The sequence below is a fragment of the Prinia subflava genome, chromosome 5 (genome assembly GCF_021018805.1).
Source record: "Prinia subflava isolate CZ2003 ecotype Zambia chromosome 5, Cam_Psub_1.2, whole genome shotgun sequence".
Lineage (NCBI taxonomy): Eukaryota > Metazoa > Chordata > Aves > Passeriformes > Cisticolidae > Prinia > Prinia subflava.
The window spans coordinates 33,331,267-33,350,021 of NC_086251.1; the positions used below are offsets into that span (position 1 = coordinate 33,331,267).

Consider the following 18,755-nt stretch of genomic DNA (forward strand, 5'->3'; position numbering starts at 1 on the left):
TATATAACTGTCTCTTGGTGGAGGTGCTGTTTTAGTTCCCACTCATTGGGGGCAATATGGAGTTTCTCTTGTAAATTTTCTTCCCTTCTTGGGTTTTCTGCAGGAAAGGATAAGGGCCCCATTGTCCATAATCCTCTGTTTAACAGTATTCTTTGAGAGACTGCAGGCACAGGGCCAAATCCTGCTTTCCTTACTCATGTGAATAGTCCCACTGACTTCAATGGGCCTCGTGAATAAGGCAGCAGGATTTGGCCCGTAATGATATAATAGGATTTTAAGATTTGTTCTAGGAGAAAAACACGACATGTACTTTTAGGACTAAACCTTTAAGGTACTGAGCAGCAGCATACCCCATTGACTTAACTGTGTGTTGAAAGCATTCAGCATCTTTCAGGAGTTGCTTAGCACTTCAAAGATCAGGACTTTTGTTGGTATCTCAGTTTTGTTCATTTATGCAGTTTGGTCCATTGATCTGTGTGTGGAATTTGCATTGATACTGCTTAGCAAACCCAGACAGGATATAGCCTTTTACATTTTTAAAATACCAAAGAGAAGCAAATCATATATTTATGCTCAATTGACAAGTCTTTACATATAGCCAGCATCTTTGTAAAATTTATCGTAGGAATTCACCCACTAAGATTTTTTTAAAGTACACTTATATTTTGTGATACTCAGTTGTGCTCAATATTTAGTTCTGTTATGTGCATTATCCTGCTGAATGATCAAATTAAATGCAAACTAGAATTTGAATGTCTGCAAACATTGGCAAGAATCTGCAGCTAATTTTAGATGGAAGATTTGCAGTGTCTGTTGTTTTTCCTGTTCATTTTAGATGGGTAAATTGTAAAAACGTTGAGGAATCTGACCTGCTTTTTTTCCCCTTTTTGTCTAGGTTTGCAAGGCATGCCAGGGGACTACGTATCTCAGGGTGGTCCAATGGGTATGAGTATGGCACAGCCAAGTTACACTCCTCCCCAGATGACCCCACACCCAACTCAATTAAGACATGGACCCCCAATCCATTCATATTTGCCAAGTCACCCCCACCACCCAGCCATGATGATGCACGGAGGACCCCCTACCCACCCTGGAATGACCATGTCAGCACAGAGCCCCACAATGTTAAATTCTGTAGACCCCAGTGTTGGTGGACAGGTTATGGACATTCATGCCCAATAGTATAAGGGAACTCAAGGGAAAAACAAAACAAAAACAAACAGAAACTATTTTAAGACTTTTGAACTTTGACCAGATGTTGACACTTAATACGAAATTCCAGACAGCTGTGATTATTTTTTACTTTTTGTCATTTTTCATCAACAACAGAGGACCAATGAAACAAGAACACAAATGTGAAATCATGGGCTCACTGAAACGAATATGTCCATGTACAGATCCTCTGGAAAAAAAAAAGACTCCAAGAGTTATAACTACTGTAGTATAAACATAGGAACTAAGTTAACTTGTACATTTCTGTTGATCACTCCGTTACGTTGCCTCAAATAGTTTTAGAAGAAAAAAAAAATCCTTGTTTTCCACACTATGTGTGTTGTTCCCAAAAGAATGACTGTTTTGGTTCAGCAGTGAAGTCACTATCCATGAAAGACCTGTTTTGGCCAGTGAGAAAAGAACTACCCTGGAGATGAAGATGAAAAGTCTTGCTGGGTCTCTCATCACTCAGAAGACTGTTCCAAGAAGGCCTTGTCATTCCCTCATTTTATTCCTTCATAAAATGTGTCCTTTAGTTTCAAACAGATCTTTATAGTTTGTGTTTCATTAAGTCTCTCCCCATTCCTCCCAATCTATTTTTTTTGGACTCTTCAAAGAGCTTGCAGGTGAAGATTTAAAAGGCAGAACAGACAGAGCAGAAGCTTCTTCCAGTAGTTCTGAGCCTTGGCTTTGGACAAAACAAAACTAAAAGTTGGGCAGCTTTCCTCAATGAAAGAAGTTACTAACGGTCTTTGCACCAAACCTAGGACTTTATCATGAACTCAAAGCTTGGGAAAAAAAGCAAGAGAATACTGTAACAAACTTCGTACAGAGTTCGGTCTATTAATTGTTTCATGTTAGATATTCTATGTGTTTACCTCAATTGAAAAAAAAAGAATGTTTTTGCTAGTATCAGATCTGCTGTGGAATTGGTATTGTATGTCCATGAATTCTTCCTTTCTCAGCACGTGTTCCTCACTAGAAGAAAATGCTGTTACCTTTAAGCTTTGTCAAAATTTACATTAAAATACTTGTATGAGGACTGTGACGTTATGTTTTAAAAAGAAAAAAAAGGTGTTAAGTCACAAAATGCGGTAATAAATATTTCATTTTTGATTTTTTGCTAGGCTTTTGTGTTTTTAATCATGTTTAGGAGACTCTGAGGTTATCTTGAGAGATGTCTCAAACATATTTCTTATCAGCATTGAGAAGAAAGGCTGGAAAAATCAGAAACAAACTTGTCATTGCATTAATAGAATAATTGAATGAAAGACTATCTGAGGTTATATATTTCTGCTGATTACTGATACTAGTTTTTTGTCAGATTAAGCAAAAAGTGAAATATTGTCTCACCAGCTTGCATTTCAGAGGTGTGTCTAATGCTTGTACTACCTGTTAATAACGTAGAAGCTGAGCTCGAGTTGTGAAGGCCCAGGCATGATGACTAATGCCATGTGTGTACATGTGTGTACATCCATAACCACAGCAGACCTTGACTCCAGGGATTTAGCCCAGGGCAAAGAAGGGCTTTATTGCAGGAGTAGGTTTAGAAGTTTTAGGAGGAGAAAAGAAGCTTTGACTCCAATAGGAATTTCTCCTATGTGAGAATTACATGAGCTAGCTTTTGAGATGGTTTTACTCCTTTTGTTGTCTTCAGCTGTTTTCAGAAAAAAAAAAAAAAAAAAAAAAGAAAGCAAAACCAAACAACAAACCATCAGCTAATGACAGAAAATGTTGATTTGACATTTTGTATACAAATAGATGGAGTAGAATCATGGTTCAAGGTTTGTTTTTTCTTAAATAAAAGCTTCTGGCATTTTGAAACAACTAAAGGAGAGTTTGAACCAGGAAGAGCAATGAGCAGTGCTAGAAAAAGCAGCCTCTCACCTTCCTCAGTGACACTGTTAAGTCAGCAAGAGTGGGGTGGGGCCCAAAGAGCAGGGGAAAGCTCTGCCTTTATTCCTGGGAGGAGGGGAGTGGGAAAGGACTTGCAATTAACTAAACTTTCAGGAAACAAAAATTTGCAACTTCAACATCTGTAAATTTGTAACCCTTCTTCTCCTTCCTTCTCATCATTCCAACTGACCAGGGTGTTTTAAAAAACTTTGAGTGACAACTTTCACCCTTGGAATGTGGGAAGAGGCTCAGCCTCATAGTTAATGTTTAATTTCTGAGCTGAGTAAATGGACCCACGCTGCTGGCAACAGAAGGGAGGATGCCAGTAGAATGGGTGTGAGGATTTATTTAGCAATCGGGTCCTGCTTTGTGGGCGTCTCTTATAAGGCTTTCATATGAAATTTCGATTATAGTTCCCTGCTCGGCTTTGATGCTCTCTGTCCTGGTCAAAATCACGTCGACCCTTCAGTCGCATAAGAAGACCACAGCCTGGGTGCCCATTTCCAAATTCTCTGATTTTTGTGGATGCAGAATTTAAGAAGGCAAGATTATTTGTGCTAGCAGTTTAAAGGGGAGGCTTTTTATTTTTATTTTTTAAACACTACTTTATTTCCTTGCAGATCTTTTCTCTAGAATTTGAGGAGAAATGTCAGAAATCACGTTGGTAGAAGGACAGGGAAGAATGTAGCCATAGTAGATATTTGTTTTTATAATGAACTAAATATTGCATTGCTGTGTTTTCTTTTATTTTCTATCTTTTTTCCTCCCCCTTTTGGGCTGTGCGTTCCGTGAGATGTCTTGCTGAAATCCAAGGTACAATATCGCGCAGAGATTTCTCCGCCTGAGATTTTCTGTTTAGCATGGAAGGTTCCGATTTTGGTATTTTTAAGAACTGCTCAGCTGTCAAAAGCAAACAAAACGGGAATAATGTTTTGACAGCGGTATAGTGTTAAAGAAAATACTCGAGTCTGAATAAAAATTGCTTATGCTGTGGGAAACGAAGGGTAACAGAAGAAACACCTTTTGTTTACATACACACATGTTTATAATCCCAAATTTCCATTTCGCCGAGCGGGTCTGCGTTGGGAGTTGTAGTCACCATAAATGAGGGATTTTTCTTCCAGATTTTGCTGCCTTTAAGGCGAAGAGAGGAGGGGAGCGCACCTCCGGCAGCGCTGCCGCCCGAGCCCTGCCCGTCGCGGCGAGCGGGCACCGCAGGGACGAAGAGGAGATGCCGGGGGGAGCCGGGCGCTCCCCACCTTTCACTCATAGCCGCAGAGAGAGCGAGGGAGAGAAAATTGCCCCAGACCAGGTTTGCGAGGGCCGGGGGGAGCGGGCGGGGCCGGGGCCGGGGTGGGCCGGGAAGGGGAAGGGGTGCGGCGGGGGCACGGGCTGGACCCGCTCTCCCTTGTGGGTTTTGCTCATCGCTCCAGCGGCTCTCCGAGCTTCCCGAAGGGAGTGAGGGGCTGCCGGCGCCGCCTTTGCGGGGTCCATGCGGAGCTACTAGCCCCACTATAGGTCTGATGCATGTGCTAGGAAAAAACCCCATGGAGCCCGGAAAACGCCCAAGTCTTTTCCCCAGTCTCGACCGCGTCCCCGCGCTGCCGGAGCGGCAGGAGGGGGCTCCGCCGCGCGGAGGGATGGCTGCGCCCCACATGTCTCCCCTACCACATCTCTGGGTTCGGCCGAGAGGAAGCGGGGCCGGCCTTTAACTCTAACAGCACTTGGGGAAAAATCAGCCCCGCCGGGGCTGAGCGGGAGCGAGCCAGCTCCAGGCTGGGCAGCCCAGCCGCTGCGGGCTGGGCAGGACCGGATGGGGAGAGGGGCGGCGGGGGCAAGGTTTGCAGGCAGATTTTAATATTAATAGTTTTGGTGGCGAGAAAGAGACAGACAGAAGGGAGGTTGCTCCTCTGGGCAGAGTCTCTGCGACAGTGATGATGGATGACCCCGCACGGCTAAACAACTCCTCCCCTTCATCCCCACACGGTATCAAAGCTACTTTACTTGCAGCTTTAGGAATAAAATAAATAAATAAATAAATAAACACCTTCACCCCTTTCCTTGCATCGATTTATGGATCATTATGAATCAATTACTGCTCTCAATATTTTAAAATTTGCTTACCAAAAAAAAAAAAAAAAAAAAAAAAAAAAAAAAAAAAAAAAAGTCTGCGGCTGGAGGAAAAAAAATTCTTTGCCTTAGTAAGAAATACAGAATCTTCTTGTATAGGCCTGTGACTAAAAAAACCGCTGCTAATAGTTAGTGTTTAACCATTTTTCAGGAGCCGCATTGCTGGGACGGGGTGAATATCTTTAGTGTGCATCTCCAAGAGCGCCGTCAGAACCAGGGGGTTCCGCAGTCCGCGTACAAGGCGTATGGTGGGCGCAACCTCATTGCTTAACTATTCCAGGGAAAGAAAGAAAGGGGAAAAAAGATTTTTAAAGCACAGAAGCGAACTCCATAAGACACCCCCTCCCCCCAAATGCTGGCTATGGTGCCGTGAGAGGGCGCGGGGCCGGGACAGGGCTGCGCGCCCGCGGGGCAGGACAGCGGAGCCCGGCTCGGTGGCTGCGTGCGGTGGGAAGGAGGCTTCAGCAGGGACACAAAGTGTGTGAAGTTTGGTTTCTCTCGCTTTCTCTGCATTCTCCCATTTGCAGCAGTGTTTGAGGATCTCAAGGTGTTTCTATGGCTACCTTGTGTATGTGGGAGGGTCATATGTGGGGGTGCCCAAGAGAAAAGGCAGCTCTTGGGTGATCATTTATCAATGTCACCCACATAATGATTCTCTCTGCAGCCTTCTATTGATGAGGATAATTACATTAGCTCAGAGTGACTGATCAATGAAAAACCACCAAACAAAAACTTCTTTGCTCTTCTATAATACCAAAAACCGATACAGAAATAAGATAGAAAGGGAGGGTGGGATTTCCCTTTGCTTCCCTTTAGCAATTATTTTTGTAACGAACAAGGGAAAGCAAGGAAGTTTTATCCGATTAGTTTCCTTTTCAGAAGAGGCTACCATTTTGTGAAAATGTTCCCTTAAACCTCTTGGCATCACCCCGTGCCTAGTAAAAGCAAATCGTTATTTAAAATATTAACTGCTGCTTCTTCCCTAGACCCTAAATCCTTTGCTTTTACAGTTGTGTTTTGTGATCGGAGGGCGGGGGTTGGAGGGGGAGGGAAGAGCGGGATAGTTTGGAGCTGCGAAGAGGGAAAGGGAAGGCAAATAACTTTTCTTGCGCAATTTCAACTGTCTCTGTTTGTCAGGTTTTCTTTGGTTTTATCACTTCATAAAGTAGCTCTATTAAAGATGGAATGTGGCCTCCCAGAGATGCTGCTCTGTCGGTGAAATCTTGCAATTAAATTACGGGTTCGTTCTTTCTAGAGTTAAAAATCAATGTTTTCTCAATTAAAGGGAATTTTAATGCTTTTATTGGGAGTTGTTAAGGACGCCGTAAATTTTACTGTAATGCCTCTAAGCTCCGAAGCCCTGCCAGTGGACAGGTTGATATTCATGTTGGTTTTGGCGGAAGAGGTTGTTGCTGGTTTTGTTTTCTCTCTAAAGGGCCTTCTTCAGAAAACTCAATCATTTTGAATAACTGCAAGACAAACTGGTGCAAAGGGGCGGGGGAGCGCAGGCTCTTCCTCCTGCCCTCCCCTCTCCAGCTCGTACTGCCGTCAGCTCCTCTCGCTGTGGCAGGAGCTCTGCCTCACCGCTCTCCCACCGGGCGCAAGGGCGGGTTTTCAGCGGGATTTGCTGGGAACGGAGAATCGCTGCGCTTTCGGAGCACGTGTTTGGCCGGGTCGCTGCCGTCTGGGCGAGGCCGGGGCTCCGAGCGGAGGGTGCTCCCGGGGGCACAGCGAGCTGCCCGCCCCGCCAGCGCCCTGCGGGCTGCGCGGCGGCTCCCGGGCAGCAGACCTGGAGTAGGAAAGGAGCGTGTCCGGTCCTGCTGACGACCTTACATTTCTGTGAGCATCTGCCTTACAGAGATCACTGCAAGTTAGCCCTGGGACGTAAATAAATGGAAGTCGGAATAGGGCTGGCAGAGAGACTTCTTCTCTATCTCTCTCTCTTTTTTTTTTTTTTTTTTTTTTTTTTTTCCTTGCCAAAATATTGTTTCTTCACAGGCTACTGTCAAGTAAAATCCCCACCAGGAGGCTGATCCTGAACACATTTACATGGGGTTAATTCCCCGAGCCGCAGGAGAGATCGTCCCCGGGCCGTGAGATCAGAAATAGGCCCCTATCGCCTGGTTTTGTCCGAAGCGTGTTTAAAATTCCTTAAATTACCTCCATGAAGAACCAGTGCAAACTCCTTTAGAACCAGTGCAAACTCCTTTGATTAAAGCTGCTGTCAGATTCTTCGAGACTGAGAGAGAGAAAACGCAGAGTAGGATGTATTTATTATTTATACTATAGTCCACTGTGAACAGTTGGAAGGGGAGGATTAGAGAGCGCGTTTGAAAGAGGAGACAAGAGAAAGCGAGAGAGAGATGTAACCCTTTCTGTGGTTTGGGCCAAGCTGCCTCATTTCTCCCCCCGCCCCCCGAGCCGCCCGTGCGGCCGCCGCAGCTGCGCTCCCCAAAGCGGGGCCGCCCGCTCGCCCTGCGCTCGCCGCCCTGGCCAGCAGCGTCCCGCGGCACCGCGTGAGGACCGGCCCCGGCAACCCGATCGCTCTGATTTTCACTCCAGTTTGTATTGTTCTGCTTCAGCCTGGTGCGTGGCACTAAACACAGCCGGACCCTGGGAAAAAAAAAAAAAAAAAAAAAAAAAAAAAAAAAAAAAAAAAAAAAAAAAAAGAAGAAGAAAAAACCCCACAACCCCAGCTCCCCCCGTCGTGTCCCCCCCCCCCCCCAAAAAAAAAAAAAAAACCAACCAAAAACCCACCAAAAAAACCCAAAAACAAAACAAAAAACCAACACAACCCGAGGGGGCCACAACGGATGCTTTCCACTCTCAGGCTTGTGTCTGTGTTTAGAAATACAGGGCAGGGGAGAAAAACAAAGCCATAGCCGGGTTCTCACCAAGAAGGTTTGCTTTAGGGACCTCCCGTTAATGGAGATGACGGGGCAGTGCAGCCCATGTATTTGGCTAAGGTGGAAGTGAGGAGTTCAGGAGCTTATTTTATTTTATTTTATTTTATTTTATTTTATTTTATTTTATTTTATTTTATTTTATTTTATTTTATTTTATTTTATTTTATTTCTTTTTTTCCCCCCCTGCGGCTGTGGCTCTCCAATTCGGAAACATTTTCAAATCTATGAGCCTTGAATGGACAAATACTCGCTATTAATATGGGACATGGACGAGTGGCAAAAAAGCTGAATGGAAACTGTGCGGTAGCTTTAGGAGAAACTAACGATGTGCTTCAGCTCTTGCCATTAGAGGGAAGGAAAGAGGGGGAAGCCCCTTCTGATTAATAACTAGCAGGGTAATGTTGAGGGCTTTTTCTGCCCGATTGCCTTTTTGAATTAGAGCCGATTTCTTCACACTTCAGTAGGGCCTGTCTCTTTTAAAATGACTGACAGATTTGTTTCTCCTTTTTTCTCTCCCTGAGACTTAATGATGTAAATTTTCTAATTAGTTAAATCACGTTGCTTAAAGGCCTTAATGTTTACCGGGCGAGGAATGATAGCCGCATTCGGATCTCTCGAAATAACCAGCGAAATAATATTAGAGTTTTTACAGCGGGAGGGAGAGAGGGGGAAAGCGCAGAGGGAGAGATGGGCTAGGGAAATATCACGTAAAATGAGAGCTAAAGTTCAGCCCGGAGCTTCTTCCCTCCTCCCCCACGCCCCCGAACCCGCTTTTATTTTTCAATCAGCTAAGATTTAATTAGGAGCCCCCAGGCCGGACGATCTGATATTTTCTCATTAGTTTCCCATCAGTAATCTTGAGTGTTAGATTGGCTTAAAGGTTGTCAACATTTGACCAATTTTATTTAAGGCAAAGAAATCACGCATTATAGCTCCGGGACCCGAGACCTGAAAATAAATCCTGCCCGGATCAGCGGAACTAACATGCGAAAAAAATGTTGACAATTCATCGTCGTGTTTAATAAGTTGCGTAATGTATGGTAGGCACAAGCACACGCACGGAGAGCGGCACGGGGACACCCCCGGCTGTGCCCGTGTGTGGGGCACCCGCGTGTGCGTGTGTCTGTCCTTGTGCGTGTGTCTGTCCCTGTGCGTGTGCGGGGAGTGCCTGTGTGCGTGCACTCGGGTCTGTGCCCGTGTCAGCGCCTGCCCCATCAGCGTGTCCGTGTGCATGTCCGTGTGTCCGTGTGTCCGATGTGTGTGTCCGTGTGTCCGTGTGTCCGATGTGTGTGTCCGTGTGTCCGTGTGTCCGTGTGTCCGTGTGTCCGATGTGTGTGTCCGTGTGTCCGTGTGCGGGCGCGCGGCGCGCCAGCGCGGGCTCCAGGCGCAACCTCGGAGCGCCCCCTGCTGCCCGCGCGCGGCGCCTCCGCGGGGCGCGCTCCTCCCGCGCTGCGCGCGTCCCTGCGCGCCGGAGCAGGCCGGGAGAGGCTGCCCCTCGCCCGCGCCTCCCTTCCGGCCGCGGGAGCGGAGCATAAGCTCTTTACGAGTCTGCCCCGTTCCTTTCTGTGCGAGCCGGTAGCGGAGAGGGGCGGCCGGCGAGAAGCAGGAGGCGCGTGCTTCTGTAGCCCCCGCTGTTCACCCTGCGCGTCCCTGCGCCCCCCGGGCCCGGCGGCAGCGTGGGGGGGCTCAGGGGCCGCCGCCCCAGTCTGGCTGCCCGCGTGGCCCCTCTGCGCTCCCGGCCGCGGGCGCGGGGGAAAAAGGCAGTAAAGCGCTGCCCAAGGGGTGCCACGGGGCCCCCGTGATTTCTAGGTAAGGCCACGGCTTCATGTTTGTTGAAGGCACAACAGTAGGGTAAAATGGACCGGTCTGTTACGATTTCACCCCAGACGTCTCCTCTCGGATCGAGCGGGCCGCTTCGCGCCCACCTCCGGCTCCCCGCGCCCACCCACGCGTGGCAGCCCGCCGTGCCCGCCCCGAGCCCGCTCCCGCACGGGCTCCGCGGAGGGGCAGGAGCGGGGAACGGCCGGGCTGCGGACGGCCCTGCCCGGCGGGGCCAGCGCTGCCGCCGCCGCGGGGTCCGGCCTGCGGGGGAGCCGCTCCGGCCGGGCTCGGACACGGCGGAACTCTGCTCGGGAGCCGCCAGTACATCCGAAACTGCCCTCGCTTAAGGAGGCACCCAGCCTCTTCGTACCCTGGGGTATTACGGTTACATGTTTACTGTTTAAGAGGTTATTTTGCACAATAAAAGAAAATAAAATAATCACACAATGCTCGCACTCAAACCTGTGTCTTGTCCCGTTGGTTCAGGGATGCGCCTAGATAGAGTCCGGCCAAAACAATGCTGTGCAGAAGACATTGCTGGATCAAGACAGTGGTTGCTCAAATTTATTTTCTTTTAAAAATGTGCGTGAAAGGGAATGGGGGAGGGTGGAAGAGAATATTTATCAGAATACCAGAAGACACCTTTCTTGAAACAAAGGCGAGGGGAATCATCTCTATTCTAAATCCATCAGGCAGAGACCAAATAACAATATTTATAGTCGGGCATTCAAAAAATACAATGTGCTTAAATAACAACAAATGCTTACTACAGTTGCTACAACGCAGCTTAATAAAAAATTAGCCTTACTGACAGTCTTGTCAACATCTTAAGTAAATTATCATAGCGATGGTCTTTGGAGAAGAAAACCCACACTCCTTGCTAAACACCTCCTATCATTAATCTTGAACCACTTGAAGATTATGATGGAAAGAATGGGTTCAGTAACCATTATCATCTCAAATTGCTGTTAAAAACTCCGCTGTTTATTTTTGCAACAAAAGCGAATGTATCTGGGAAATGCAGAAAAAGAAAGAAAGGAAAACACAAGAAAGGCAGAACAATTGAAGCGAATCCTGTTGCAACCTCGATGATAAACACATGGAAAAAGCTGTTACTGCTCTGCGGATTGCTGGAATTTGGGTAGACGTTAGAAAAATAAACAAAGTGATGACTCTGCACCAGTTCTGTAAATACACCGCTACACGCCAAAAAAAAAAAAAAAAAAAAAAAAAACCACAAAAAAAAAAAAAAAAAAAAAACACAAAAAAAAAAAAAAAAAAAAACCCAGTAACTTAAAATTATTTGTGGTTCCCTGAATATTTGGCATTTGCCTTTATCTACATCTATCGTTTGATAAAGATCAAAAGTATTTAAAATGTACTTGAACCTTTCACTGTTCATAGGTAGGAAAAAAATTAATTTCGACTCTTTCTTGCTCGTATTTTTATGCATTGCATGTTTTCCAGGAATCGTCAGACTAAAGTCCATAGTGTAGCTTTATGAGGATCCGACATACTCGAAACATTTGCTCAGAGCGAAATCTTTCCAGAAGCGATTCTGATTTTTATTGTAGTCTCTCCTGTTAGAATACCATCCCTCTTTGAAAAAAAATTTACAGATGAAAAATAATATTTTTCCCTCGTTAAATTAATTCCAGGATTTGTCACAGAAGGGACTGCTGATTTAGGGACACTCGACCTGCATGTTATCAACAGATCTTTACACCTTCAATGGGTCCACCAATCGATGTGAGATGGGCACACGTCTGAATACAATCAAACACAGGTTTTTGAAGTTATTCTTTCAAAATGTGGAAGTTTACACGAAGCCTTTAAAGAGGACGATGCACCGCGGCGGGCCCTCCTCATCCCCTCCCTGGAAGTCAGAGGAAAGGGTGCCATTAAACCAGGTCGTTGCGAATTAAAACAAACCAAACAATTATTTTCGCCTAGCAGAGCTGCATCTTCCCGTTGTTTCCGCGGTGGTTCACGCCAGCAGCGGTGCACCAGAGGCAGAGGCTGGGGGCTGCTCTTCCCCCTGCGGCGGGAGGGCCGGGGGATTCGCTCCCAGAGGCAGCTGGGCAGCGGCGAGGGCGCTGCGCGGCGCGGAGAGGGGCGCAGGTAGCGCGGCGGCAGCGGGAGCGGAGCAGCGCTGCCAACTCCCCCGCCGCGGCCCCGCAGTGACCCCAGCCCGAGGCTGCCGAGAGGTGAGAGGTGACGCTGTTAGCCAGCGCAGACCTGGCCCTTTTAAAGCCACAGCTAATCAGTCCTTTACTAAATTAAAATATAGGAACCAGAGGGGAAGCAATTTCGATGTAAAGAATTACCGTGCGCGCTCCCAGAACGAAATAGTATTGAAATGAGGACGGTGCTCTTTGCGACAGACAGATTTGTCACCCAGGAGCAGTCGGGCTAAGATAAACTATAAAATTATACATCCGCTGTATAGATCCCATAGATCTGCACGTGTGGGAGATTACGTATCCCACACGCACACAATAATAAAATAAGGATATGGAGCTGTTAAAAAACTTCAGCCCCATAAACTATACAGCGGGGTGATTGTTACAGGGCAGCGGGCACTGGGTGGTTAATTGCCCACCTAGCTAAAGGCTCAGAGATTCATTATAATGTGGGAAGAAATTAAAGCGGAAAAAAAGTTATACATTTTCCTGTCAATTCATTTGTCTTCGATTTCAAGTTATTCTTTAACCTCTGTAAGAAATAGGAACTAACTGTGTGAGAGGGGTGTGTGTGCGTGTGCGCATATGCACTGCAGACAGACGTACATACCCGCGCCTGTGTTTGTGAGGTACACGTGTGTGTGACCTGAGCACATCAATGGGCTCACAAACAGTGGAAAACGGTGACAGTTCCATTTTTCCTCTTTAATTAGGAAATATTCCTTGATTGTCTTGGCACCCATTACTTTCTAATAACTCCATAGAACCAGGAGAAGAATAAATGTCTGCTGCAAGTAATCTGCTATAAAGCAATTATTTTACTAGGATAATACGCAATTGCAAGTACAACACCGTAACGGCCATGAACGAGATGCAAAGGCTTAAAAAAAAAAAAAAAAAAAAAAAAAAAAAAAAAAAAAAAAAAAAAAGAGGCTACTGGAGTGATGATAATATTTGAGAGTACATACAATACGAGTCGCAGTAAGAAATATCTAGCCTTGTTAACGTTGCTTTGCTACAGCTAGACTGCAAATAAACTTTCCCTTTTCATGTGTTTCAGGCAGCAAAATGCTGGGTTTAGAAGACTGCGAGCCAGTTTCCTGCATACTTCTATAATTAATTTGCGTGCGGAGATCAAAGATCCGAGGGCGAAGGAAATAATTGATTCTGCCAGAAAACGCTTCCCTGGCGCAGCCCACGGTCAGCCGCCACCCACGGCAGGTAAGCGGCTGCGTGAAACTATTTTTAACTGAACAAAAGACTAAGCAAACATCTGACGTCAGGGAGCAGCGTTCCCGGAGGAAGGGGGGCCGGCGGCCGTGCGGGGAGCCGGGCTACCCGTCCCATCCCCGCCCGTAGCCCGGCACCCACCGACAGCAGCGCCCGGCGGCCGCAGCGCGGCCTGCCCCGCTCCCAGCGCGGCCGCGGGGACCGGGCTGTGGCCCGGCGGCACCGGGCTGCGGCTGCGGGCTGCCCCAGAGGGGACTAAAGGCAGGCACGGCGCCCATCGGGGAAGGCCAGGGACACCACTCCTGCTGACGCTGGTCTGTAATTCTGCGTGTGGTTTTAAAATCCAGAGGCTGCTTTTAACCCCGACGGGATTGCTGTGTTCACCTGCAAGGCACCCCAAGGCTTGGGGCGCTGCTCCCGGCCCGCTGGGCGCGGAACCCCTGCGGCACCAGCGGGGACGCCGCCAGCCTCCCGCACCTCGACTGTGATGTGAGCGTGAATAAACACGAGAAACGCTGAGAAGTTCCGCGGGCAGGAGAAGCGCTGGGCTGGCTCTGCCGTCAGCGCTGCACCAGGGGGTGGCCGGCCGCCGCTCCCTGCCCGGCTGTCCCTGGCGCACAGGGGCTCCCCCCGGGAACCTCTCGCCCCCTGGGCCGGCGTGGAAAGCTCTGACCTCTCTCTAGTGACCGTCAACTTGAGGAAGCCTCTCGCGGGCTGCTTTTACCCCTGTTTGAAACACTCATCCATCCTTTGCCTTTCCCTCCCTCTCCTTCCCCGGACCGAGCGGGGTCCTGCCCGGGGTGCCCCGCTCCGCTCCGGCCCGTGCCCGCGCTCGGTTCTTCCTCACAAGGGCGCCTGCGGCCCAGCTGGGGAGGAGGAGGAGGAGGAAGGGGAGGGGGGCGGTCACCGTGGCCGAGGAGCCTTTCCCGGAGGGGGCGGCGGGCAGTGGCAGAGTCCCCGCACACACAGAACGCCGCAACCCCCGGGCGACCTGTCAGCCCCCCCGGCTCCCCGCCTCGCCTCTCGCCAGAGTCAACACAGAGCTGCGATCCATTTGGGCGATTTAGTTAAAATAAATAAACCCGCGAAGATTCACTAGCGAGCGATGCATCATCGACCCGGAGGTTTATTAAGAGGCTCGTTCCAGCCGCGGCTGCAGCCCCTGCTCCGTCGGAGCGGGGGGAGAGCGGCTGGCGGTGCCGGGGGAGGCTGCGGCAGCCCGGGTGCCCCCGATCCCCCACACCATCCCCCGGCAGGGAGCCGGCCTCCCCCGCACACAGACACCCCCTGCTCGCCCCCTGTCCCCACAGAGCCCCCGGGGAGGGGAAGCGGCCCACCCGACGGCTGCTGCAGAGCACTGGTGCTCATTTCCCTGGATATCTGAGGGAGGGAGGAGAGGGTCGGGAGACATTGTTGTCGGTGGCGATTGTTAACCCAAATAATAATAATAAAGAAAAATCGTTACAGCTGGGTGCTGGCTGAATATGGCAATTACTATTATTGCCAATCACGATTAGAAATAATTATCCTGAAAGCAGGGAGGGTTCAGCTGCCAAGGTGTTTTGAATAATCGCTTCAAAATGAACAGCAAAATATTAGGTTCCCACACAGGGACGATCGCAAACTTCTAGTTGCAGCAGTATACAAAGGAGAACTTATCACACGTGAGCTCGTTCACTTGTGAAGCTTCAATTTGTCGCCTCTTACAGGTGCGGTGCTGTCCTGTTCCCCCACCCTGCACGGTGGGTGCCCGTCCTGCTCCCCCGCACCGAGTCCCCTGAGCACACCCGGTGGGCAAACACCCTCCCGAGGCAGCGGCGCTCGAGTCCCTCCATCCTCAATAAAAACGAAGCAGGCTGTGACGATGAGACGGGTCCAGGCTGAAACTCCACTCGCTGTGTTTATTTTGTGCAATTCGATGCAGGCCCTCTCATTTCAGCTGTTTGAAACGATGTGTCACTAGGAAGAGGTCACAGGTGACTGGCAAGTTCAACCTACTTAGCTCAATTATCCAAGTTTCATTTTCAAATTGTGTTCAATTTGATCTTCCTGCTTCCCTCCAAATTATCTCAGAGAAAAAAAAAGAAATCAAATGAAAGCAGACAATTTAAGCCAAATCCTGTATACCATTATTTATATGCAAAACCATTTTTGTGATATATACTCCCCTTAATGACTATGGAATGCCAGATCTTTCCAAGTGAATTTACAAACCTAGCCATCAAATTATTTCAAAGGCAGGCCTATTAGGAACAAAAATAATTATGAACTTTCAGAAGCTTTGTAAAAACATAAGTTTCTGAATGTTGTCTCTTTAAATTTTTCTTAAGTTTGTTTTTAATTTAAGCCTGGAGGCACAGTAGAGAGATATGCAGAGTTTAATAAGGAGTTTGGAAAATAATGTGCTGTAATCCAGTTCTGAGCTACTTCTCCATAAAATATGGATAAGGAATCAATTCATATGTGCAAATATCTACTAGGATGGAGTTTTAACAAACATTTCACATGAGCATTCTTATATGTATTATTAAGGAGATAACAAAAGTGCTTCAAATCAAGCCCTGTACAGTCACATCTGGAAATAGTCTTTTCTGTCTAATTTTCATTTTTTTCTCTCAAAAAAAGTTAGAAGAAAAACTAGTCTCTCTCCTTGTATATTAATTGTTACCATCAGCTTTTAATCAGCAACATGTATAGTTAGATTTACAGAATTCATTCCATGTTGCCCCTTTAGAGAACAGTAAAATGAAGATAGTATCTTTATTCATTTATAGAACCTGATGTTAAAACCAAACCCACACACAAAGAGCACATACATTGCTCTATGCATATAGACAGCCATGTAGATACATAGACACAACACACTTATACATGGAAACGAGTCATGACCGTGTGTTGGAAAACATAATAAAAAGTATCTGTGCATTTCACCACATCCTGAGTCAGACATCATCAGATAAGGAGAAACCTAGGGAAAACTAGGTTATAATCAGACACAGGTAGTTTCTGAAAGTATTGGATCCACAGCAAGTCTTGCTGTATGGTGCTTAAGCACAATTTTAAAGAAAGCTTTTTAATCAAGTAAAGCATTACATGAAGGAAAGAAGGGTAAATAAACTCCCCTCAGGTTGCAAAGGGTTGGTATAATTTTGGTTATTCTTTTTCCTAATGTATAAGAGTATTTTTTTCTAATGTATAATTAATGGAATTACATTCTGAGGACAAAGATAAAAGAAGTATCTAAGATCTACTACTATTATTTTTTTTAATAAATATGATCTTTTTCCTTTGAAAGGAAAGGGAAGCAAAGTATTTTCCAAACAGAAGCATCAAAAACTATTTAGAAGAAAAAACATAAGCAATGGGTTTTTTTAAATACTCTGGAGTTTTCTGAACAACACTGATGTACTCACATTCTTATCACAACTATTTTCTTTTTTCTATTGTAAGTGGATATTCAAGCTAAATTGATGCTTTATGTATATCTTGTCTCAATTTGTAATGCTCTATTCTCTGTAAAGAGATAATTTGAAAAAAATACAAAAAAGAAGAAGTGATACCACTGACAACAATTTACTTAAATTCACAAACCTTGAAATTGATGCATCTCCTATCAATCATAGTCAGAAGCCACAGCAAAACATATCCAACATTTGTATATCAAAACTGCGACTAAAAAAACCCTGTTTTGTTCAATTTAAATGTCCTTCAACATGTTGTCATTTTATACACTGATATTGCTGTGGGAATTTTACTATGGGTTGGCTTTCTTCTGTCAAACATGCAAGACAGTAACCTTGCAAAATTAAAGTGCATGCCATTATACTGCACAGATGTTTGTTCTCACTCAGTTACTGACAATGAAATACTTATTAAATAATAATAAGGTGGTATTGACTTCTCTATTCTGTCGATATGGAGATCTGTTGATCTGTGAGGTTAATATTGATGAGGCAGAGTGAGGTAAACATTTCATCAGGAGGGCAAATAAATTCCAATACTGGCATAAAAATACCCCCCTCCCCAACTTTGCACATTAACAGAAACTAATCCTTTTTTTGTATTGGTGTATGAGCACCGATTCAACCTATCAGCATGAGCATGCTACTGCTGAGGTAAATCCTGGATGTTACTTTCAGGAAATATATTTCAAAAGTGTCTGTCATAGGTATTTAGGACTAAACTCAAATGATGCCAAGCACTTAGGTTCTTCAGTCATTCTGCACATTCTCTTGCGAGTGGTACATTTCCTTTCAGTATTACTGTGAGGCTCCACGTGCAACCTCAATAAAGAGACTTCTGTTTGAGTCAGAGAAATGAGAGAAATGCTTTTTTTTTTTTCCTTAATAGGATGAGCTCTCTGTCAAAATATTATTTTTATTTGTTGTTTCATCAAAACATCACTGGAAGTTCCCTCTCTTTACCCTCTGCCACAGAACACAATATTGTACACATTTTGAACAATACAAAGAGCCATTTAACTTGATGGCTCTGGCAGAAGAAGCTACTTTCTTATTCATTATTATCTTTAGATTTTCCTTCATTCTCTTTAAGGGAAGCTTAGAGCTGCTCTTTATAGAAGAATATTCCATCAGTCAGGTAGGTCTCATACTTTGACAGCATTATTTCAGCTTATTATTTTTAATGTATGGTACTTAAACATGTACAGAGAACCCATGTAACTTGCTTCTGGGCTTTTGGATAGAAATTAAAATGATGTGACCTAATATGGAAGGAAATAAGAGGCCATATGTTTTTCAGTACTAGTGCCAAAAGAAGCACTTGTCAATTTTCCCCTTTTGGTTATTAATTAGGGCCTCAATCCTGCCCTTCAATTTGCAGAAGTAAAACACAGGTGTGAAGCAACTCTTCCCATCTCTTTGCCAGAGAAGACAACTCTGCCTTGTCAACAGTGTGACTGTTGACAGGGGAAGAGCTCAGTCACACAGAGCTTACTGTAAGGCAGCAACATAAAATTCAAAACATTACTTTGTCTGCTCTTATCAGAGACCACAGCCTGGTTTCTGGGGCAGAAGAGCCAGTTTCACAGCCTCCTCCTCCTTGCCTGTCTGTAGCAGAACTGCTGTGCCTCAGCAGGGAAAGTTGGGCAAGGACTTGGCACCCTCTCTGCATTGCGGTGACACCTCGTTGGTAGGACAGCACAGGAAAAACCACATCCTTGCTATTTGTGCTACTTCTCTTCTGAAGGTGCGAGGCTGGCCATCTGCTGCTCCTTCCAGGGATCACTCAGGGGTCTAATACCTTTTATTTTGTTGTTTGCAAAATGTGATGACTTATGTCTGAGAAAGGTAACAAAAACATTTCTTTTTTGACCTCATGCTTTCTTGCTCTTCCCCGCGCATGCTCAGCAGAACTC

At 46.1% G+C, this 18,755-nt stretch overlaps 2 protein-coding genes across 6 annotated transcripts in view; both read left to right on the forward strand.

Annotated features, from left to right (window-relative positions):
- MEIS2 (Meis homeobox 2) overlaps positions 1-2,331 on the forward strand; it is a 172,556-nt gene extending 170,225 nt beyond the window's left edge. For 4 of the 5 annotated variants that reach the window (XM_063398824.1, XM_063398826.1, XM_063398822.1 and 1 more), the window contains one exon: positions 896-1,036. Coding sequence is in view for 1 of the 5 variants with exons in the window: in XM_063398825.1 (XP_063254895.1) it covers positions 896-1,182 (287 nt within the window). In the remaining 4 variants the exon portion in view is untranslated. Of the gene's footprint in view, positions 1-895 lie in introns of all 5 variants that reach the window. The other variant, XM_063398825.1, reaches the window with a different exon arrangement.
- On the forward strand, positions 2,302-18,098 carry LOC134551479 (uncharacterized). The gene is made up of 4 exons (XM_063399139.1): positions 2,302-2,306; positions 4,181-4,420; positions 13,209-13,369; positions 15,088-18,098. Exons 1-4 carry the CDS (start codon positions 2,302-2,304, stop codon positions 15,339-15,341), a joined length of 660 nt encoding a protein of 219 aa, XP_063255209.1. The 3' UTR covers positions 15,342-18,098.
- Positions 18,099-18,755: the final 657 nt, after the last annotated feature.

Bases quoted from the DNA above. Each gene is read 5' to 3' on its own strand.
- LOC134551479 (XM_063399139.1), top strand. The intron at 4,421-13,208 runs GTTTGCGAGGGC...CATGTGTTTCAG, and splicing joins AGAAAATTGCCCCAGACCAG to GCAGCAAAATGCTGGGTTTA. The intron at 13,370-15,087 runs GTAAGCGGCTGC...CGCCTCTTACAG, and splicing joins TCAGCCGCCACCCACGGCAG to GTGCGGTGCTGTCCTGTTCC.